Raw genomic sequence first — 24,554 nt, 5'->3', positions numbered from 1 at the left:
AAAAAGGTGATTAAAACTTTGATTTTAGAAAATTACAAAAGGACTAAGCACCCAGAGAAATTTTTTAAAAAGTATCAATTATAATGAATCCTTTCCATAGGAAAATGCTTGCTTTTTATTATTTTTTAAATTTAAAACAAGATTTTAAAAATTAGAGGGAGCTAGAAGGAAACAAATATTACAAGGAGAAGAACATTTAAGCTTGATTTACAATTACAGAATGAAGTAAAGTATTTTAACATTGGATTTAACATTGAAGGAATTTTTTTGAATAATGAACCAAGCAAATTTTAAGTTTGAATTAATTTTAATTTTAGTTTGCCACTATGTGTTGAAATGACGTTATGGTAGAGGAGCGAGTTATACCTGACAAGATCAGGACTGACTTGAAAGTGAATTTCTATAAGAATGACATGAAAAAAGTTGATACACTGGACATACAAAAGAAACTGGTTCATGTCTTAATAATTAAAAGCGATATGCAAATAAAAAACACCGAAATGATTTGGATGATTTTTCTTTACTGGATTTACAAAAGAGGCTTGTTAAAGTTTTGGAAAATTTTGTGAAAATAGACAAAGAAAAGATGAAAAGAAATGAGCTACAACATTGTTTGAATGGACTAAAGATTCGATCATTGGCTGCTAAGTAAAAGGAAGGAATATAAAGTTGGTTTAGTTGATCAAGGTCAAAAGAGATATCTCTGGTATCCCTTAATAAACTTTCACTGATATCAGGACTGAAATGACAAGTCTTTGTGGATTTGTTTATAGATAAAAGATGGGATATGGGAAAAAGAGATCATTTGTTCTATTTTAAGCGGTGATAAATTACTAAAATTATTTATGCTTTTGGGGTTAAGGTGGAAAGTCATTTTTTGTATATTATTTCTTTATTTTTATTTTGTTTTCTTTTCTATTTCTCCATTTTCCCCTTTTTTCTTTTCTGTGCCTTCCAGTCATTTATTTCATTCTTCTATTTTTTTTCAGTTGTATTAGTTTTTATTGCTGTAATTTTAAACTGTAATAAAATTACTATAAAAATAAAAAAGCTATTTTTAAAAAGCCACTGGCCTTATTTAGCTGCAGCAGTGTATTTCATTAAAATCTACTGAAGGGCTTCTTTTATTTTTTGTATCAATTTAGAAAACATACAGAGCAAACAGTTTAATTTTAAAAAAATCCAAACTTCTGTCTGTATAGATAAGATCTTACCTCTGCCATTCCTTCTACTGGAGTTTGTTGATTAACCTGCAAAATGCCATTTTTGGCTGTGCGTGACACTTTGAGCTCATGCCACTGGTTTAAACGGATGGGGTCTTCGCTCCTATTTCAAAGACAAAATGAAACAGTGATGTTTGATCCAATGAATGGAATCCCAGTGAGAAATCAGTTTTGTAAGGTTAATCGTGTAGAAGACTTTATTTGCATAAGTTGATTATTAGGTCTTGGTATCTCGAGTTTTAAGAATTTCCTACAGTTGAAATGACTGCTGTTGAGAACTTGTAGTCCTGTGATCATTAAGAAGGAAATAATTTCCTCAAACTAATATCTTTCAGATCTGGGGGAGTAAAATCTATTAGACTCAAGCTAGGACATAAAGAATATCTGCTGAATTCCACCCTATCTGAAGGATTCTATATTAGAGAAGCCTAAACAGCAATACAGTACTGTAATATCAGTTTAATCATCTTTGTTTAACACAATCCCTTGCGGGGTAGAGTCTGGGCAACTGAATGGAGCTAGCAGAGTGTTTACTAGCCTGATGCCCTTCCTGATGCCAGTGTGGAGATTAGTTCAGCAGATATATTCTGATTGTGCCCAGAGAAATATCTGCCTCTACCTAGGATCGAATTCACAGCCTCCTGATTGTGAGGCGAGAGCTTCACCTCTAGGCCACTGCACCACTCCTGTAATCAGTTTAATGCCTTGACTTAAAAGAAAGCATATGCATGTCTTATGCAAAATGCTATAAAGATTGTTCTAATGAGGGATGAAGCATAATACGGCAAATCTAATCCAATGATAAATAATACTGTGAAACCCTTAAAAAAAAAATCCTGGTGTCCTCTACATGCAGTCTGTCCAAGCCCAACTATTCAGATTAAAAAAAGGCTTTTCTAGAATTTGTTCTGAATATTCTATTACCTGCAATTCACAAAAATGGTGTTAGGAATATAATCTAACAGTTGGGTTGGCAATATATAAATCATGTAACAATGTTGCACCTATTTCTTTAAATCATACTGTAAAATGTGATTGGTTGCTGTTTTCCTCAATCGGCCATAAGAGGGAGCCAGAGTGTCTGTTAGCTCTCTCTCTGTTTGTTAGATGCTAGGCTGGATTGGAAGTGTCGTGAGCTATTGTAAGTTTTGCAACTGCTAGCAAACTTTGTGTACCGAACTGATTATATGATACTGGACTATGTTATTTGGATTATCCCTTAACTGAAAGACATTGATGACTGACTGTCTTATCCGTGTATGACTTGGACTGTTTGATGGACTCTGATACCTCTATTTCCATGAAAGTAAAAGCCTATTTAAACTGCAGTGTCTCTGTATGCTGGTTTGTGTGTTCTCCAACGCAACTCTCACAATGCTTCGCTGAACGTACTCGCTCTCCCAATGGGGAGCTATCATAACAACAGGCACCAATAAGGACATGATTATGGCTAGGTCAATATATTGGAGATCCGAAATATGCAGCTCTATCCAATGAGTTTATATACCATTTGCCAATTTCATACTTATGATGCCCACAGTACCACTATTAGGTGAGGCCAAGGCTTCATTTGCAAAAACAAACACATGTTAATATTAAAAATGGATGTTTTTAATTTTAGAAAGTTTATTTTATGGTCCTTTTTGTATGGTATGCCACCCAAATTTTGTGAAATGGGTAGTTTTATAAATGCAAATGAATAAATAAAAATAAATTGTTTTCCTTGGGGTTAAAAAAAAAACCCTCTGAAATTACGGGTCAATTGTGTGCTATAATTGGACTGCAGCTTGGAAGCTCCAACAAGAAGAAGCTAAAATTGGTTTATTGTAGAGTACAGCAGAAGAGCTATTACTTAACTATCACTGCTTCAGATTAGTTTTAGAATCTAGAGAACTGCTTATTTTAAAATAGAAATTTCAGATGCTCAGATAGATAGGTCTATATTATATGATCATTTTCTAGGCATGACTTCTAAAGTTTAAGAGGCTCTGCAATTGTCAATCACTTTAAATAATTGGGTCAAATAATAAAGTAAATTATTTTAATAAAAGTATGATAAACCAATTATCAATCTCCCAGGGATCAGTCAATGTTCCAGAGGAAATAGAGCAGTTGGAGAGCTTCATTGAGTCATGAAATAAACATATACAATGAGACCTGGGAATAAAAATGATTTCATTCAAATTTTAATATGAAACCTGATCAAACCTGAAGTTCCCAAGCGAATACATATACATATGCATATGCATATGCATATACATACATACGTGTGTATATATGTGTATACACACACACACACACACACACACACACACGTTGTATTTTTGCTGATAAATAAATAAAGGGAGACTAGTATAGATCTATTTCAAGCTATTTAGCTGTCATCAGCTAGCCATACCCTTACTGGGATTCGAGCCTGTGCTATATTACATCGTAGGCAGACGTCTTAGCCATTAAGCCACAGGCTCTCCTCCTTATCAGCTGAAGCCAGGGAGGAAGGTATATATTTAGTGTCACAACCCCTGGTATGCCCCAATTATGGGAGGAAGCTAACTGCTTTCATATCTGTCAATCGGCTCGTCACAAGAGTCCATCACGACAGAAACCCAATATTTTTACTGTTGCCTAATATTGGGGATATTTATATTTATTTATCAGCACAAATAAAACACACACACACACACACACACACACACACACACACACACACATATGGAATCATAAGGCAAAATTGCAAAGATTATTGCTTAGGTTGGAAGAATTAATTGCAAACGATATATATTGGGGAAAAGTGATTGCAAAAAATACATACATTTAAAAAACCACATGCAAAATAGATTGTTTTTTATTTACACCAGGGGTGGGGAATGATGGCCCTTTTATGACTTGTGGACTTCAGCTCCCAGAATTCCTTAGCCAGCCATGTTGAAGTCGAAGCCCCAGCCCATGGGAGTTGAAGTCCATAAGTCATAAAAGCGCCATTGTTCCCCATCCCTGATTCACCCAGATGAAGGTTTGCCTATGTGGACCCCAGGAAACAAAGTGAAATAAACTTGTTCCTGAAAAAAATGTTAACTTGATGAAAGTAAAATAAATTTGTCCATCCTGAACTAAATTATGCATGTTAAAAACTAAAGCAAAAAAGAAGAAGAGTAAAATAGTTCTGCTATGAAGGATCTCTTAAAATGGGGGTATTGTGACAGATAGTTTAAATAACTTGTATTATTTAAATCAGTATCAGGGCTTGTTGCCCATGTGGTATTCTCTAAGGATATCCAATCACTGCACAATTCTAATTATGAAGAGAGGCATTGAGAAAGGACTGTTATTCACAATTGATGTGTGAGGCTTCCCACAGGAGGAATGTGAAAAGTATGAAGGTAATCCTTATAAACTGTCACTAATCTAGGAAGAGAAAAACAGCTAATATATAATAGATAGATGTAAATTCAATCCCCCCCAGACATTTTAAATTTAGTAAATTTTTATAGAAGAGGCAGAAATGTCATGTCAATTCTAACAATACATAAATTTAAATTTTAAATACCTGTCAGGCTTTCCTTTTTATCATTGATGAGCTCTTAACATTTCTCCAAGTATAAATACTTTTTTTAAAATGCTGGGAAAACAATACACTATTGTTGTATGTAAAATGCTGGGAAAACAATACACTAAACCAGTGTTTCTCAACCTTGGCCACTTGAAGATGTCTGGACTTCAACTCCCAGAATTCCCCAGCCAGCATTCGCTGGCTGGGGAATTCTGGGAGTTGAAATCCAGACATCTTCAAGTAGCCAAGGTTGAGAAACACTGCAGTAGACCATTTCTTTGCTGCTTCTTTTCCAAATTATCTATTCATGCCCTTTCCCTCATGTTTGTAAGAACAGTTAGGGTTTAATTATCCTGGGTAAATCAATAGATATTAGGGTAATCATCACACTGGATCAATATGTAATAAAGACCTTGAGCAATATGAAAAAAATATGGACATTATATCCTGCTTATAATGCCAGTCCTAATTGCTGAATGCTTTCTGCTTTCATTAATTAGGTTACCGTTCAATGACAATTTCCTGTCATTGAAATCAGTGTGATTCTTTTTCTTTTCTGAGTAGCCATGTTTACTTCTATGATCACAGAAAACTATTTAGATTGCAGATCACTCCATAAGCCGTTAAGGGTGCCACAAAACTACTGATCACTTATGGAACAAATTATGAAAACCTGATCCATAATACATGTGCCTTAGTACATTTGGTTTTTAAGGTAAAGTTAAAGGTTCCCCCACAAATGCATACTAGATGTTTCCTGCTCTAGGAGCTGTGCTCATCTCCATTTCAAAGCCGAAGAGCTAGCGCTGCCCAAAGACTTTTCCATGGTCATGTGGCCGGCATGTCTAAACACTGAGGACGCATGGAGCACTGTTACCTTCCCACCAAGTGGTTCCTATTTTTCTATTTGCATTTTTTACGTGCTTTCGAACTATGAGGCAGAAGCTGGGACAAGTAACGGGAGCTCATCCCATTACACGGCGCTAGGGATTCGAACTGCTGAACTGCCAACCTTCTGACCGACAAGCTCAGCGTCTTAGCCACTGAGTCACCACGTCCCTCAAATTTGGTTTTTGGATTTCATCAAATTACAAATTGTTCCCTTTAATTACCTACTGTTTTGAATGATCCTTATGGGAAAGAATGGGAATAAGAAATGCCATGGACAAATACTTGCTCTAGGGGCTGTGCTCATCTCCATTTCAAAGCCAAAGAGCAAGCGCCTCCGGATTCCATCTGCCAGCCAATGTCGGCTGGCGACTCCCCGGGGGAGGGCCTTCTCTGTTGCAGCTCCGGCCCTCCGGAACGAGCTCCCTGTTGAGATCCGGACCCTTACTACCCTCCCGGCCTTCCGCAAAGCCACCAAGTCCTGGCTGTTCCAGCAGGCTGGGGGGAGCTGAGAAGCATCTACCTCCACGGAAATTGTGAATGTTGGTTTTCTTTTTAATATGTTGTCTTTGTCTCGTTCCCCCCTTTCCCTTGTCTTTTGTGAGCCGCCCGGAGTCCTCCGGGAGTGGGCGGCATACAAGACAAATAAATAATAAAATAATAATAATAATAATAATAATAATAATAATAATAATACTTTAAAAAAATGTTTACCTGATAATAGCAGTTCCTGAGCCGCAATCAAACCTGAATTCCACATAGCTGTCCACAATGCAAATGGAGAGGAAGTCTTTGCTGCCTGTATCGTAACTATACATCAGGACACCATTTGCTGCATCTGGTCGAAATGTGAACTCGAATTCCATGAAAGAAAGATAGCTGACTGGCTCTAATGGCCAGGGGGTGACAGCAAAAGATTTCAGTGTCTCATTGAACTGAGGTATGATGAGGGTGAAAACTGAAAGGCCCAAGCAAAGAAAACCACATTAATCCTTAAAATGGCCACTTATAACATCTATATCTTTATTTATAGTAAAAACATTAACATTTAATTTCTCAGGGTTCCCAGTAACACCCCCAACGAAAGGAGACTCCGAGGTTTGAGTTTCGTCAAAGTTCCACTTTATTAGAGATGTCATATTGGCACATCTGGGAAAACCCGAATGTGAAAGCTTCCAGGTTTTCCCCACCCAAGTGAATGTTCAAGTCCCTGCCCCGCACCCACATGTCCATTGCATGGCCCAATCAATGCACCGTCCAAACTGGACATGCCTCCCAGTCACACCATCGCAGCTGCAGGGCAAGGTGTCCTTGACTCTCTGAGAAAGGAATGTTATTTAGACTATATATCTCCCACACTCCATATAATCCCCCTCCCATTTTCCCACAGTAGAAAATGTGGCAGGCTTGAAGGCCCAAAGTAAAAGATGGCTCCCAGGTCTGACATCATTGCAGAAATTAGGACTAGAGATTATATCATCTAAAATATATTGTAGATGTTTAACAACAAGCAATAAACTTAGGGAGTGCCTTGTTTAGCAACCAATTGCAATGAAGACTTTTGTGCCAAACTTTTACCAGTAGCTTTACAATTAATCCTCACTTTTATGATCTTCCCAGGTTGGTAAAGTGAAGAAAGCTGAAGTAAGATCCTAAGCAAGGTGGTAGTTTAACTTAGCAACTTCTTCATTTAATGTCCTAGTTGCCAGTCCAAAACGAGAACCATTTGTAGCTTGATTTATTCACAGAAAGCTACTAATCAATTGTCAGGGCATGGGCACTTGCTCTGATGGAAGAGGAGTGAAGAAATACTAGGCACTTGCCTCAGAGCTTGGGATGCAAATATGTATGAATAAGATTTGCTGTATGAGATCCCTGCACAGGTTATCCTTTTGGTGTAACCCTGGTTTACTGCAAACCTCTATGCTACAGTGATAAAGTGTTTAAATATCTGTGGCATTTTTGCAGGAAAAAGCTGTTGTATAAATCCACATGATCAAGCTAGTCAACTCTTTCAGAAGATTATTTTATGTAAAGTATTCATTGTCTTTACCATAAAGTAATATACAACAAAGAAGACAGTGTGCATTTCAGGGTTCCGACCAATGCCCTAATAAAAGCAGGAGCCTCAAACCAAGTTTCAAGAAAAATCAATTTTTTTTATTAGGAGCGCCATGTCGGCACAAACCAAGTGAAGCCAACTGTGACTTCACCCAGTTCACGCCTTGCCTCTGACCCTGTTTCCCCCTCCCCCCAAGGTGTATCATCAGTCACATTCTCCAACAAAGCAATTTCACAGGTCGTGGAAGTCATTCCTTCTGGATCTTACTGGTTTCTGTGGAGATGTCCTTGACTTTGGCAGGGTAGGATGTGTTTTGTTTTGACTGAGGTGCAAATTCCTTGATGCAGCTGCAAGGCTTGATTCCCACCCTATGGCAACTCGGGAGCAGGTCAAGAAAGCTTTGCGAGTTGACCAGCGCACAGTGCTGGTTCATGGTTATGAATGAAACAAGGACTTCCCTACTATAATTGCTTTTGTCACTATCTAACGGCAATAGGAAGAATTGGGAGCTAACAGAAACAAGATGGAATGAAGTTCCAGGATCCAATCTGGGTCAGTCACCAGGACCAGAGTTGGAGCTTTCAGGCTCATGCTGGAGCCCATCCTCAGGGAACTTCTTTCTCACAAGAATGTGGTGAGAGAGGATGGGTTCCAGAACGAGTCCAAAAACTCAGAAGACTAAACCCCTGGTGACCAATCCAGATTGGATTCTGCAACATTATTTTGTATATTTGTTTTCATTCATGGAATGAAATTTATAATGATTGAGAAGGAACGAAGAAACCGCTGGAGAACTTCACACATGTTGTTAAAACATAGTATTGGGCTTTCTGACAAATCTGAAATAAGCTAGAACAGAATTTGGCCTTCCATTCTTCCCCACACCCATCTATTGCTTCTTCAGGGCCAAGAGGAGATTTGGGCAGAAACAGTTTGACTTTAAAACATTGTAGCATTTAAGATTTAAAACAAAGAGCCTAATTTTAAGCACACCACTGGACCTGTAATTCCCTTCTGTAAAAACACGTTCCTCAAACCAAGATGCTTTGTTCAAATCACTGAGTTCAGACACTAAACATGAACATCAACATTTTTTCTCCTAGCTATGGAAAAGGAGAGGGAAAGGGGTATTCCTGTTTTCTTCACTTTCATATAGAATCATAACCCCTAAGGATCCTTTGAACCAGTATCCAATTCAGCAATAAGATATTATTTGTGGAAGCCACAGGATCACTGATATGCAATAGTAAGTAATTATATAAGCATGTATGTAAGTATGAATTAAAATGGGTGTTTTCCTGAATCAAGTGCCCTGCAGAAATTCTTGTGTACAACTCTATTTCTAGTTGACATAGACATCTGCTCACCTTCTTCACAGTGGCGCCCTTTAAATCCAAGTGGGCAAAGGCAGATGTATTGATCTGCTTTGATGGTTGTGCAGGTACCACCATTAATGCAAGAAGCTTCATCACATATCCCACTGCTACATTCACCTAAAGCAGGGAAAATATAAAACAATGACTTATCATTCAAGTAAGTTAGGTTAGATTTCATAGGTGCCACTTCATGGTTGACTGAATGGACAAGTGTCATTCAAGTCAAGTGTCATTCAAGTCAACCCAAGAGTTCAATAAAGCTTCTTGTTTTTCATTATAATTTCTTGTTTCCTATACAAACATGAGAATATACAAAGAAATGTGTCACTTCTAGGTAACACATAAACCAATTAAGAGACTGAATTCCAGACTACAAGAAGTTTGATTTGCTACAAAATGATAGCAATGAAGCAATAATTGCAACATTTTTCTATAAATGACTGCTTGCCAGACGTCATACTTTTCATTAGCTTCTTTCTTGTTCTTTTGCACAGCCTACTCCAATCTCTAGATTAAGTGCCATATAACTTCAGTTCAGAGGTGGTATTCAGTCGGTTCAGACTGGTTTGGGTGAACCAGTAGTGAAGATCGTGGGTGGACCCGCCCAGGCGCTATGCCATCATATTTAGCCACGTTTTTGAGGCCGGATGGAAGGTGCATGCACGAGGAAAGCACATGCGTGGAAAGTGCACACACGCGAAGCAAACGTGTGCACAGCGAATCGATGGTAAAAATAAGTGAAACCCAATGCTCCTTCAATTATCTTTTTTTTTTCTATGTTTGATAGGACCTATACTAAGAGGTGCTAAACAGCAGGCTCTCATCCTATTAGTTACAATGCAACTAGTTAAATATTCCATCTGCATGGCAGAGGATCCATGTTGCCCAAGTATAGTATCATTATCGGTACACTTCAAGGGGTTGTTGTACTCTACACAGCTCCAACCTCCTATCTCTAATTGTCCCTGTGCATTCCAAAAGATCAGATAGGATGAGCATGGATTTGATTACTGGTTGATCAAATTCATGAGGCCATCCATCTTATAGTATTCTGGATGGTGAACTAAGATGTTTTTTAAAAAATGTAATTATCCAAATAAATGGAAAAAAAATGTGTCAAGTTCCCTATAAAAATATCTGTACCAACATATTGCCCATGCTCATGCTCTATTAATATCCTGGTTCCAGTGGCCGGGGACGATGGGGAAGCCAGGTTTTCATGGTCTTCACAAAGGATAACTCTGTTATGTCCATCCAGAGATGGTATTCAGGCAGTTCGGACAGGTTCTGGTGAACTGGTAGCGAACATTTTGGTTAGTTCAGAGAACCAGCAAATACCACCTCAGGTTGGCCCCGCTCTCTTGCCCCTGTCGTTTCCTATGCTATATTCCCTTGTTTTTTAGCTCAGCCAATTTGCACGGTAGAGTGGGTTGCTGTGCCTCAGCTGAGCTAAACAACAGCTCAGCTCACCAGCGCTGACAGGCAGGCTTTGAGTGTTGCGCATGCAAGCAAAGCTCTCTCTCATAGAACCAGTAGGAAAATATTTGGAATCCCATCGCTGCATTCATCCATCTCTCTGAAATGGGTTATTCCATAATGAAAGTGTTATGAGAGAGAAGAAAATGTTTCCTCAGACTCATTAGATGACATTATTTCATTCTGGGAACCCAAAACATGCTCAATCTGGCAGTGGGGCAAGCAGAAACTTTGGAGATAGATGTTCCTGCAAACCTCATGGCCCCTGCTACACTAAACAATGCAACTACCTGCAATGCCCTTCCTGCATAACACTGATTCTGATGGCCTTTAGAAAACCCTGAAGATCTGGCCTTTCCCTCTAGCAATGGACCAGGGTGCATTAGCATCAGCATGTATCAATCTATGTGAAGTATGTTTTGATTCCTGCAATGTAGGTATTTATATGCGTTCTTTTGTGTCATTTTCGTTTGTGATTATTTCTATTTCTGTGGTTGCTTTCCTGCTAGTGGTCACGGAGAGTTGCCTACAGGTGGTCAGCTTTACAAATTGAGTAAATTAAGTCAATGCATAGAACATCTTCTGTAATCAGCATCGTCATTAACTTATCTAAAGGGAAAGTGGCTGAGATATCAGCGATTGTCAAAACTGGCCAATTTGTCTCTCTCCAGTTAGTTCTGAAGAGCATTTAAATGCCACCACTTTAGACGTTCAAGAGTTAGTGTAATATAGCATAATGTGGCTTAATGTCTTCACCTAAGAGATGATGTCTAGCATAACAAGCCTAATACTTGGAGGAAGAACTTGAATAAATTGATTTCGGAAAAAATCACACATTGCTGAAAATCCATCCACTGCTGAATTATAAGATTTCCAATGCCCTGCAAAACATTCACCCTCCTTTGAAAGGCTTAAGGATCTGCATTGAAAATTGCTTGGACTCACTGGGAGTGCACATACCAAATACTTTACCATGCTGTTCCTGTTAAAGTGTTGCTAGTATAAGTCCACAAATAATAAACTAGGGTTAGATGCTTGTTTTAGAAGCTACTTTAATGCACCGCTTCACTTATATTAGCGGACTTTGCAAAGCAGTCCTCTGGAATACTCTGCATTCAACACATTGGTCTGACAATTTTGAGAGCCAGTTGGGTTGAGAGATTATGAGTTCTTGCCACAGGAACAAAGCTAACAGGTTGACCTTTGGCCACTCACTCTCTCTTAGCCCTTGAATGGAGGCAATGGCAAACCACTTCCAAAAATGTTACCAAAGAAACTACAGGGTTTAGACCAGGTAAATGCCAGAAGTCAATGCTAACTTGACGACACATACACATTTACAGTATTATTAATTTATCTTGTCGGTATTACAGAATACATTAATTTTATCCCTATTACATTTAGCACAGAGTAAAATTATTATTTCTCCCTAATACCTGGGTTTTTAAAAAATGCATGCCCCCAACAAAAAGAAGTAACCAGCACCACCATCTTTCCCCTCATCCTTAAACAATGGGTGAGAGCTACTTTTAATAAAATGAAGGCCATCAAGAGATTGAATGATAGATTTCTCAGGTGATTCATATGAGAAGATAGTGATTTCCAAATATCTAGAGGCAGGATGTCTTAAAACACTAGACGTGTTGGAATGATTTAGTGGTCAAGTATATCAAATGGAATTCTTTTTTTTTTAAAGCAAATAAGTACAAAATAAGGTGCAAAAATGGGTATCTATGAAATAGGGGGGAGGGGGGAAATCTGTCAAACAGATGAGACAAGGAACATGAAGAAGAACTACCTAGTGTAACCCTGAATCCAAATGAGGAAATCAGACTATGGATTCAACAGAGACTAGGGGAATTTCCTATGCATAGCCTATAATTTACGGATCCCATAGAAAGCAGCAGGAACTACTGGCATTGTGGTACAGATAATAGCAATAGCAATAGTTAGACTTATATACCGCTTCATAGGGCTTTCAGCCCTCTCTAAGCGGTTTACAGAGTCAGCATATCGCCCCACAGTCTGGGTCCTCATTTCACCCACCTCGGAAGGATGGAAGGCTGAGTCAACCTTGAGCCTGGTGGGATTTGAACAGCCGAACTGCTGAACTGCAGTCAGTTGAAGTAGCCTGCAGTGCTGCATTTAACCACTGCTCCACCTCGGCTCCACCTCGTCTTACATCCATATTATGCGCCACCAAAATAACCTTATACTTGCTTATTTAGAAGTCCAAGTAAATTCAGTATGTCCTACTTCATGTAAGCATGTACAGTATCAGTGGTGGGTTCGGGTGGTATGCCCTGGTACAGACGTACAGGTGGTAGCCGGGAGCAGTGGCCACTGTACCGGTATAGTGACTCGTTTGGCCCACCAGCGTCCTATAGCCGTTTTTAATGCGACCGGCCAATTGTGCACGCGTGACCACCGCCGAGCAGCTGGGTGTCACAGGGCAGTAGTGTGTGCATGCATGCACATGAGCGTGCCCAACCAGGATGCCCAGCTCCCAGTGTACCAGTTGCGACGGGATCTGGAACCCACCACTGTACACTATAGCATTGCAGATAAAATATCTTGCCTTTTTTTTTAACTTATGATGTGCAAGAAGCTATACCACAAAAGACTGATGAGCCGACTCGATATAAATGCCACAAGCAACAAATCCTATAAAATGAAATACAGCCTTGATCATACGTTGAAAAGGCAACATCAAATGGAATTCTCAAGCTTCAGGAATAAAAATCCATTCATCCAATCAAAGACATTCCGAGGTGGATGCTATCGACTGATCACTTCTGCTCCCATCTGTTCATTCAATCAGCATAATCCTTCTTATCTTCAAAATAAGGCAACATAAAGCATAAATGAAATCCTACATACAAAAACAGTTAGGAAAAAGGAACTAAAAACTGAATTTGAAAAATAACCTATGCAACCCTAAACAGCCACGGTGGTGCAATGGTTAGAGTGAAGTACTGCAGGCTATTTCTGCTGATTGCTGGCTGCCTGCAATCTGGCAGTTCAAATCTCACTAGGTTCGAGGTTGACTCAGCCTTCCGTCCTTCTGAGGTGGGTAAAATGAGGACCCAAATTGTTGGGGGCAATAGGCTGACTCTGTAAATTGCTTAGAGGGGGCTGTAAAGCACTGTAAAGAGGTATATAAATCTAAAGTGCTATTGCTATTTCCTATGAAGTGGGAAGTATTTTCACATCTGTGGAGAAAAACCACAGAGTTGAAAATGTCAAATTTCCAAAATTTTGGTTGTCTTTGTTATTAATCTGGTTAGAGTTTGATTCTTAACACTCAATTCAACAAATTTGCCACAAACAAACCAACATCTTCTATTTTAAATGTTTCATTTTACATGAAGATAGTTCTAGGATTTTAATATGGTGGGTTTTGATAAGCTATGTGGTAAAGGCAGCCAACAAGCAGTGCAATTCAGAGAGAATGTTTTTTTAAAAGTTTCAAGTCCTGTAGTATTCTATAGCTTCTCACTCTATCGTGAAATTGCACAGTAGGCTTCCCCAAGACCTTATTTTCTTCAGTGTCTGCTTTCTAGGCCAATTTATTAGGTTTTTAAATATCCCACAGATAACCTGGCATTTCTATCCAGGGGAGAGTTGAACAACTCCAAATGTGGTCGATCTCAGTTACTGCCCTCTTTTGATTTATGTTATAAAAAGAACAAAAGGGTGACCTCTTATCTAAGTTACACTAAACCTGAAAACTGGCTTTGTGGCTACTTCTGCCATTGGTATAACACAGGAACCTGCAAAATCCTATAGATTGTTGCTATGATGTCATTTATATTTTCTACCTGAATTCAGTGGTTCAAATAGATTTGCAAGTAACCGTGATTCAAGGTTGCTTGTTACTTGTAGGACATTCAGTGGCTCTGGACCAGCTTTTCTGAGGGCCCAGATCAGAGGTGGGTTCTTACCAGTTCGCACCTATTTGGTAGAACCGGTTCGTCAAATCTACCGAACCGGTTAGAAGAGGTTCCACCAGTGGACCCGGAAAGCAGGCCACACCTACAGAAGAGGTTCCAAATTTTTTTGAAACCCACCATTGCCACACACACACTCACACACACACTGACACAGAAAGAGAGAGAAAGAGAAAGAAAGGAAGAAATAAATAAAGAAAAAAAGAAAAAAGAAAAAAAGAATGAGAGAGATGAAAGAAAAAAATGAAAAAAGGGACAGAGAGACAAAAGGAAGGAGAGAGACATAGAGAGAGAGAGAGAGAGAGAGAGAGAGAGAGAGGGAGGGAGGGAGGGAGAGGGAGAACACATGGCTGGCAAGCCACTCCCACCAGGTCACATGGCCAGCAAGCCACTCCCACAAAGGAGGCCACACCCAAAGAGTAGGTTCCAAATTTTTTTGAAACCCACCACTGGCCCAGATGTTCTCATATTCATCTGCCTGTCGAAGCTGATTTAATAGGCTTAACTTCATCTAGATCCCATATTTAAAGCATTGTCATCTGACAGGACCTCACAATTTTCTTCACTCCCTCTTCATGGAAATCTGGTTTGCTCCTTCCCTACCAGGTTTCCAGAGAGCAATTACAAGACATAGTCCACGGAAGGATCTGTGTGTGCTACCCGCTCTAACATATGCTGGTGAAACATGGACACTAACTCACAATCTATAGAAAGAGCCAGGGACTGATACATGCTCAGCATCACGAGGCAAGATAGAGGCACATGGATTAGAGAACAAACGAAAGTATACAATATCATCAAGAGAGTAAAAGAATGGAAATGGAAATGGGCTGGTCACATACTGAGAAGAATTGATGGCAAGTGGACCAAGGCAGTCATAGAATTGATCCCACTTGTTAAAAAACATCCAAAAGAGACCTAAAACAAGACGGATCGACATTAGAAAGTATTGCAGGCCCAATTGGCAAAAGAAAGCTGAGGACCATATAGGCTGTAAACAAGCAGAAGAGGCCTTCATCCTACAGTGGATAAACAATGAATAAATGATGGTGATGATGAGTCCGTGGAAGAGGGCATGATAGGAGTGAATAAAGGAACCTGGCCAGCATATGACTTTACTAGCTTCACTACGAAACTATGTGATTGGGCTTGATAAATTGACATGTAAAGCCTGCAGGCTGGATGAGTCACGTGCTGGCCACGCCCATTCCTGGTCTCACAGGGGGGGAGGGGGAGTAGAAGGTCTAACTCCTTAACATTGACACATGCTAATATAATATTGTGTAAGGAATACTGATGATCTGGTAGTCATTTCGAAAAATCCTTTCTTAGCGAGCACCTAGAAGCCAAGAGGAACATGCGTGTCAAATTTCAAGTTTGTAGCCTTTACCATTCTGGAGATTTTGTGATGAGTGAGTGGTAGTTGGCTTTTATATTTATAGCTACAGACAGTCCTAGCTAACAGTAATTGGGACTAAGAACTCCATTACTAAGTTACACAGTTGTAAGGCACAATGTCATGTGATCACATAAACTTATGCCAGCAGTTCTGGCAACTCCAGTTGCTACTGTTAGGTGAAGTCTTTGTGGTCCCAGCATTGTGTGGTCATGCATTCGCCATTTGTCACCTCTCGCCAGCTTTCCCATTGATTTTGCTTTCAGAAGCCAACAGGGTACTTAGCAAATGGTAATCAAATGTGATTGCAGGATTCTGCAATGTTGTAACTGTGAGGGCCTGAATCACAATAACATGGGGATGCTAGAGCAGCTGCAACTGTGAAGATTTGTCATAAGTCCCTCTCCTTCAGTCCTGTAACTTCAAATAGTCGCTGAATGAGTGGACCGTGCTTTCTTCTACTTCTCCCTGCTTGTGAGGCATGTCTAGCCTGGGGATGCTTTGTGAAGGCCATGCACCTGCAGAGCAATGGGCTGGTGGAAGGTGAGATGGCAGGGCCATTGAAGGGCAGGGAGGCCAAAAGGGCAGGGATGGGAGAAAAATACTGTAGGTGATTGGGAGACTTGAAGAGCACCCTGCAATCTTAAACATGGGCAGGCTGACAAGTGCCTGGATTTTGATCATGTGACTGCGAGTGTCATGCCCCAGCATATAACTTTGGTATACTATTGTTGCTCTCTAGCCCCATCTACTGGTCGGAGGGACAAATACCAATATATTGTTTGAAGTTGACCCCACCCATTACTCATCAGCCCACACTCTCAAAACAACTGCATGCTGGGAAGCCAGACTCCATTTCCTTTAACATTTGGAGATGGCAGAAGCACAAAAAAGACTCCATCTTAATCTGTGGGACATTGTCATCCAAAGACAAACCCACATCCTACACACAGAGCATCTCTGGTGAGATTTAAATTGCTTGTGTTTATTAATGTTATGTTCAGCAGTAACTCAACACTGTCTATCTTCTTTTTAAATTTTCATTCCTTTTATTTCTTTTTCTTCTCTGATCTTTCTATTTAAGACTTCTAATGTTAAAACAAAAAGTAGAGGTGAGAAGAATATAAACTACAAGCATTTGCAGATGACTTGGTTTTTATTCTTGAGGACCCATTAGAAACGGTACCCAAATTGATAGAGAGAATAGAGGAATATGGAAAAGTAGCAGGTTTCCAAATAAATAAAGATAAAACGAAGATTTTGACAAAGAATATACCATCAAGACAAAAGGAAGAATTGGCAGAAGCCTTGGAGATTAAAGTCACAAACAAGGTCAAATATTTAGGGATATACATAACTGCAAGATGCGGCACACTTAAAGAGAATAACTATCACAAACTTAAGCAGGAGATTGCAAATGACTTGATGAAATGGGAAAACTTACAACTATAAGGAGAATATCTACAATTAAAATGAACATCATATCCAGAATTTTATATCTGTTCCAGACAATTCCAATTAGATTAGGAAAAGACTATTTTTGAGCAATTAAATAAAATAGTACTGAAGTTTATTTGGCAGGGGGAAAAAGCAAGAATAAAATGAAAATTGTTACAAGATGCTAGAATAAGAGGAGGACTGGGCTTACCTAACTGGCAACAAGTTTGATGTGGGTTAAGGAGTGGATAACATTAAGGAATTCTAGATTAGTGACTGTAGAAGAATATGACTTACTGTTGGGATGACATGTTTTTCTATGGTATAAGGGAACTAAAACACAGGGTTATTTTGGAAGACACTATTTATGGGAGGCTTTATTACTGAATTGGGAGAAGATCAAAAGGCAATATTATTTAAAAATCCCAGTCTGGCTATCAACTATTGAAGCTTTTTCATATCCAATAATATACAAAAAGGAACAACAGATATGGTGAAATATTGAATGCAGAGGGTGAACTTAAATCTATGCAAGAGTTGAAACAGGAAGGAATAGGAATGAATTAGTTTTCATATGTCCAAATACAATCTAGATATGATAAAGATTGTAAACCAGAAGGTTTCTATGATAAAATGACTGAATTAGACAAAATTTTGACAGATACTGATGAAAAAGTAATTTAAAAACTATATAGACACTTACTAGAAGTTAAGTTAAAGGAAGAACAAGTTGAAGAATCTATGATAGCCTGGGGGGGGGGAATTTTGGACATGGGATTGAACTAGAGAAATGGCAGAAATTGTGGTCTCAAAATTATAAAACGACAATGTCAGCAGCATACAAGGAAAATGTGTATAAGATGTTTTACAGGTGCCATCTACCCCCAAGTGAGAATAGCAAGAATGTCCATGAACAAGTTGGAAAAGTGCTGGAAATGTCATCAGACACCGGGTTCATATTATCATATGTTGTGGACTTGCATAGAAGCTAAAAGGTACTGGATTAAAATCCACACGTGGTTGGAGAAAATGATACAAAAATACATAGACCTTAAACCAGAGATTTTTTTATTGAGAATCATACCAGAAACATATAATAAAGATCTGAAATATTTGATTGTAAATGTTTTAACAGCAGCTAGAATTGTATTTGCAAAAAATTGGAAAAACGAGAAAATAACAACGCAGGAGAAAGTTATTCGAAAAATAATGGAATGTGCTGAAATGATTAAATTGACATTCAAAAATAGCGAATCAGAAAATGAACAATTTTATAAGGTATGGGATTTGTTCTACCAGTGGTTAGATAAAAAAATATGAAAATGAAAAATCTTGGAAAAGTTTTTCATATTGTAATAATAGAATGAGATAGGTGATACCATAAAGACATATTATTATTAAATAGATTGATAATGATGCAATGGAATATTGGTATATATATGCATCGAATATCTAGAATATTTTTGTTTAAAATGAAGGAATAACAATTGTAGTTGAATATATGATGTACAATGATAACAATGTATCTATGTATATTTGATGGATAATTTGTGACTTTATATACAATTGAAAATGATGCACAAGTACAAAATGTTGAGAATTTTTTCATATGGTAAAAACAATCGAATGAGATGGGTGATACTATAAAGACATATTATTACTAAATAGATTAATGTAATGGAATGTTGGTATATACAAGAATCTAATTTTTAAATATTTGTTTAAAATGAAGGAATAACAATTGTAAGCTGAACATATGATCTCCAATGAGAATAATGTACCTATGTATACTTGATGGACCATCTGTGATTTTATATATAATTGAAAGCGGTGATGCACAAATGTTTGTAACCAAACAACACGCTATATGTATATGTATTGATGATGGTTTTATGTTTCATGTGTTGTTCATCTTTGTCTGTCTAAAAATAAAAATAAACTTTTTTAAAAAAATACTGTCTATCTTGTATTTGGTTCTCATTGTATGTATCCCTGTTTTCCCCAGTTTCACCATATCCTGTTCTTTCAATAAAGCATTCAGATCTACACACATGGTCTGTTTATTGGAGGATAGGTGAGTTTAGCTGCATGTCGAGCTGCACGCCGACTAAGGTGTAGTGGGGACAGAACAGAACAGCTGCATCACCTTTAATTTCAAGAATTACAACTACCATTCATTCATTGCAGCCCTGATGTTGAGCAGTTGCTGAATGAATGGTCATTAAACTAGGACTAAACAAATAAACACAGAATTATATTTCTAAGAAAACTCATTACTGCAAGGTCATTACTCTTGGCCGGATCTAGATTCAGTAACATTTAGAGTAGATTCACTAACAACCCTAAGTGTTATTATGTTGGGATATAACTTTAAAAAGTTGTAGCGTAGAAGTTAAAGTGTTGAATAAGTATTGGGATATCCAGTTTAGTCCATCTATAACTATAGAAGCTCAATATATTATATCAATTGACATGTTTATTCATTCTACTGAATCAGTACACACTCATGGTTGTTTACAAATAATCACTAAATTATCTATGGTAAATATAAGGAAATTAAATTAAAACAATCAGTAACCAACCAATGTTACAAAAATGTGATTATAATATTCATAAAGTAATGGAAAAATAATTACAATATAAAATTATACCGTAATTTTATAATATTCATAAAGTAATGGAAATAATTAAAAGTCCAAATAAAATAATACTAACAATTAAATCAATCAAAGTAATTCAAAGCAAAATAAATTAATCTTATTACTGCTGGAGGAATGGTGGAACCTAAATCTAACAAATAAATGCATTAAATAAATTAAAAGAAACCTACAACATAGAACAAGGTCAATGCAATATCATTATTACATGGGGTAAGTTGGGATTTATGTATGAGATAAATGGGTTAATGGTAACTACATTGAACTTACCAACATCTGCCCCACTAAGGCTTTTTCCCAGAGGCCAGGGCCTCATGTCGATGGGTTTTCCATTAATAGTGAGTGACTGAACACACCCTTGGAAGCCATGATTGATTCCTACTGACTTCACAAGCCAATAAGCTGTGGGAGCACCGCCAAGATAGAAGGGAGTCCGAAAAGTAATTTTGCTATATTGACCCTAGAAGCAGAAGGTAGACAGAGAGGAAACACTGATGAGAAATTAGGCAAAAGAGTAAACATAGAAGCCACTTTATTTCAATTATTACATTTCTGTCTTGCTTTTCCTCCACAGATTTTAGTGGGGCACATAATGTTCCTAGTCAGTTCCTTACTAAATAATTTAACTTAACCAAAACGGGAATTCACACCATGTCTCAGGCAACTCCATAACTAGTTAAATGTAGGTAATACTCTATGATAAAATTGCTCGGAATTACCGGTTTTTTCCCCAGAGTATAAGACGCACCCTTTTCCCTCAAGAGGCTAAAGATCTGGGTGCATCTTATACACTGAATACAGCATTTTTTTGCCTCCTGAAACCCCACCCCCTTTGCAAAAATGGCTGTGCATAGCTTTTAGGAGGCTAATAGAGTGCTCCTGAGGCTGAGGGGGGAACAAATGAGAGAAAAACAGGCTATTTTTGCTCAATTTTGCCCCCACCCCCAGCCTCTCGGAGCACTCTACAAGCCTCCTAAAGGCTTTTCATGTCCCCTTTTTGGTGAAAAACAGGAAGTCTTTGGGAGGTCTGCAGAGTGCACAAACTTTTTTTAAAAATTTGCCTCTTCAAAAACTTGGTGCATCTTATACTCTGAAAGTCTTACTCCAGTTGTAGGAATCCAAGATTCTTCTTAATTGGTTTTTAAAAAAATAAATCTATTTTACAATTTTCTTCACTATTAGAATACTGTTCAGTTTGCACAATTGCACATTTTTGTGCAGAGCTCCTCCTCTGACCAGTAATACTGTTCTCTAGTTCTGTATAGCCATTTAAGATATCATGTCCCTTCACTTCTTTTCCTTCATTCCAATACTACATTGGATATATTGATACACCAAAAAAAGAAAAGAAAACTGATGTAGCTCTAACTAGTGTTATTTTGTACTTCCATCATCACTTTTATCCTCCTAAAAACTGCATGGGCAGCTGGTTAAACATCGGAAGGTGGTACTGATGTAAGGTTTTTCCTTACTCAAAATACTTACAGTAATAGAAGCACTCCTCCTTACCTGAGTGGGAAGCACTGACTATTGAGTCAAAGATATTTTAAGATAGATTTTTATTTCAAAGTGACAAAGAAACAGCAAAGACACTAGTCTAGACATCTGGAAAACCAAGGGAAGGAAACAGAGACTATGTAAACGATACTAGGGATAGTACAAGCTAGTGACAGTTTAAATTAAGTTCTGGCTCCCAAAATATATAGTTGGCCCTTTAAGGAAATAGGACATATCCAGACAGATGGTTTAATGTGGTTTGCTCCAGGCATTTGCTCTGCCTTACATAGCATGTCTCTATTTTGTTTGTAAGGCCAGAAAGAACAGCTATCCTAATAGATTACAGGATGGCAAATGAAGGTGTAAAGATTGCTGGAATTCCTAGCCACTGTGGAAACACCGATCAATTTCCACTTTCTCTTTAATGTTAAATATGTGAGTTGTAGCAGATAGCTAGAGCATCAGTGTAGCTAGCCGTCAAAATTTTTAGCTTGCTTCAGAAATATCTTGTTATTGCTTAACAGAACAGAAGACCAAGATACGTGTAAATAGTAGACTAGACTTTCACTATGTGATAGAGATCAGGATCTGTCTAAATATTGAAATCATGGTCCAGGAGCTCCATGGATTGAAGCACCAATATCTTTAGATAAACCACTGAAAGAAGAAGTCATCCACACAGTCATTGTTACAACACAAGTAAAACAATGTGTGTATGCAATCAAAAGAAGATGGAAAATACAATTTCTACATGACACCCAAGATAACCAACATTAGCGGAGCATATTGCAGGCTGATTCTGCTGACTCCTAGTGGTTCAATTCTCACTGGCTCAAGGTTGACTCAGCCTTTCATCCTTCCTAGGTTGGTAAAATGAGGATCCAGATTGTTGGGGGCAATAGGCTGAATCTGACAACAACTTAGAGAGGGCTGTAAAGCACCGTGAAGCGGTATATAAGTATAACTGCTATTGCTATATTATTGCCTTTTATCAACAGTAACTCACCTGAGATTTACCAGGAACTGGTGGACTGTTATCCAAACTAAGCCATCCATCTACTCCATCTCTAAATATGGTCACACTGTGCCAACCGCCCAGTTTAATTTTGTCCTTGCTTGTCATTGTTGCAATTCCAGTTCCACAATTGAACCTGAGATCAATATAGAATAATGTGAGATAATCAAACCTAGATACCTGGGTGTCTAAATTTCAGGATATATATTTTTTTGCAGACCATCACAATGGCTTTCTCTATAATCAAAGATCACACAGTCATTTGACATATATTGATATTTTTCTATTAAAAAGGAAATCTTTAAATATAATCATTTGAAGAAATTACCAACACAGTATTTACCATATCATACCTACCACACACTTAAAGAGAGAAAAAAAAGATTGCCAAATTTTGAGGTTTCATGACCCAAAATTCCAAAGAAAATTCTGAAAACCCTTGGCAGATTTTGAGCATTTTAAATTTTTAACCCTGTACTATATTACCAGAATGTTAACTAATTTTACCTCAAGTGTTAACAATTCCATATTTTCATAGCCTTAGTACTGCTACAGAAGCTGGCACTTTAAAAAGTGTTTTTTAAAAATATATTCTTATTTTAATTTGTCCCTTTATGTTTCTTTTAATGTGAGCAAAAGGCAAGGTCTTTCTTAATGCTTTTCTTTGACAAAGGACTTAAAGGATGTTGAATCCTCTAATTGTAGACATGAGAAAGAGAATGTCAGTTAAATAAATAAGAAACTATCAACTTCCTGAAATGATTTGAAAAATCACAGAGTCTGCCTTGCTGATGGCACAATGCAGCAAGGGAATGCTCCCAACTCCCTGATAAGAACAAGCACTATAGTAATAATCCCAGTTATATATGAAAAGAAGCTGCCACTGAGTTGATTGACAAGAAAGAAGAAGACTGTAAGTTATGGTCCCCTGATCTCCTGACCTGGCGCTTATCTCCACTTATTTTTAAGTGAACTATCAGGAAAAAGTAAAAAGATCCCGTAGCTATTTTTCTTCATTGCTTACCTGAATTGGACGCTTTGCTTGATGATTGCCAGTGACATGAAATCACCCCGACCATGCTCATTCTCTCCACAATACAGAAGCAAACCATCCTCTCCTTCTGCCTAGGAATGCGAAAAGAAAATCTAAAAGTCATTTAGAAGTACAGTGGTACTTTGGTACTGAACTGCTTTTGAAACTCGTCAAATTTGGTACTCAACGCATTTTCACGTGAACATTTTGTCTTGGTACTCGTCATTTGTTTGGCACTGAACACACGAGCTGGAACTTGCCAGTGTCGGTTGCCTTGTGACTAATACATTATTCCTGTTGGGAAAAATTTGTTTGGTACTTGACATTTTTGGTACTCGTCACATCTCCTGGAATCAATTAACAAGTGCCAAGGTACTACTGAGCATTGTAAAGATGGAAAAGGTATAGATAGAGGCATCCGAAAAAGGGGACAGGTCTCCTTTAAAGGGACTGTACCATGGTGTGTGTGTGTGGGGGGGGTGTCTTTAGTTCTGAACAAATAAAATAATATGACTAAATGTATGCATCATGTGAAAAATGTAGAAAAAGAAATGTTCTTCTACTTTCATCATTTAGAACTTAGGGGCGTGGCCTCAAATTAAATATAATGATTTAAAACCATAAAAAGAAATGGGGCAGAAATTACTGCACAAAACGTGGAATTAACTGTTATCAGATGGAGTAATGGTTAGTGATATAGATTGTTGTTTTTTTAAAAAGAATCAGACAAATTTATGGACTGGGTTGTCAGTCTTGATTGCTGTAAATACCCCAAGATCAAATGTGGCAGTACATTTTGTGTCAGTTTTTGACTCCTGGATTAGACTCTGGCATTGCCTGCTTCCTATGATCAAGGGAGGATGAGAATAAGCACAGTCCCAGTTTCACTTAGGAACCACTTTATTTAATGACCAAGTTGCTGGTCCCAACTGTGGTCACTATACGTGGACTACTTGCATGTTCTTAATTTCATACTGTTGTAAGTGAAGCCTAC

At 38.0% G+C, this 24,554-nt stretch overlaps 1 protein-coding gene across 2 annotated transcripts in view; it reads right to left on the bottom strand.

The window, feature by feature from the left end:
• Positions 1-24,554, bottom strand: part of EGFLAM (EGF like, fibronectin type III and laminin G domains) — a 122,884-nt gene that overhangs the window by 16,260 nt on the left and 82,070 nt on the right. For both annotated transcript variants that reach the window (XM_087715431.1, XM_087715432.1), the window contains exons 11-16: positions 23,552-23,652; positions 22,519-22,663; positions 20,286-20,475; positions 9,091-9,216; positions 6,376-6,619; positions 1,215-1,326 (exon numbers count right to left, since the gene is read on the bottom strand). In XM_087715431.1, coding sequence (XP_087571557.1) covers positions 1,215-1,326; positions 6,376-6,619; positions 9,091-9,216; positions 20,286-20,475; positions 22,519-22,663; positions 23,552-23,652 — 918 coding nt within the window. The remainder of the gene's footprint in view (positions 1-1,214; positions 1,327-6,375; positions 6,620-9,090; positions 9,217-20,285; positions 20,476-22,518; positions 22,664-23,551; positions 23,653-24,554) is intronic.

Source organism: Thamnophis sirtalis, unplaced genomic scaffold (genome assembly GCF_051295495.1).
Source record: "Thamnophis sirtalis isolate CommonGarterSnake01/CBP01778 unplaced genomic scaffold, rThaSir2_p1.2 scaffold_5, whole genome shotgun sequence".
Taxonomy (NCBI): Eukaryota; Metazoa; Chordata; class Lepidosauria; order Squamata; family Natricidae; genus Thamnophis; species Thamnophis sirtalis.
The sequence above is the reverse complement of the archived record's forward strand: the minus strand, read 5'-3'. Positions and strand labels throughout refer to the sequence as shown.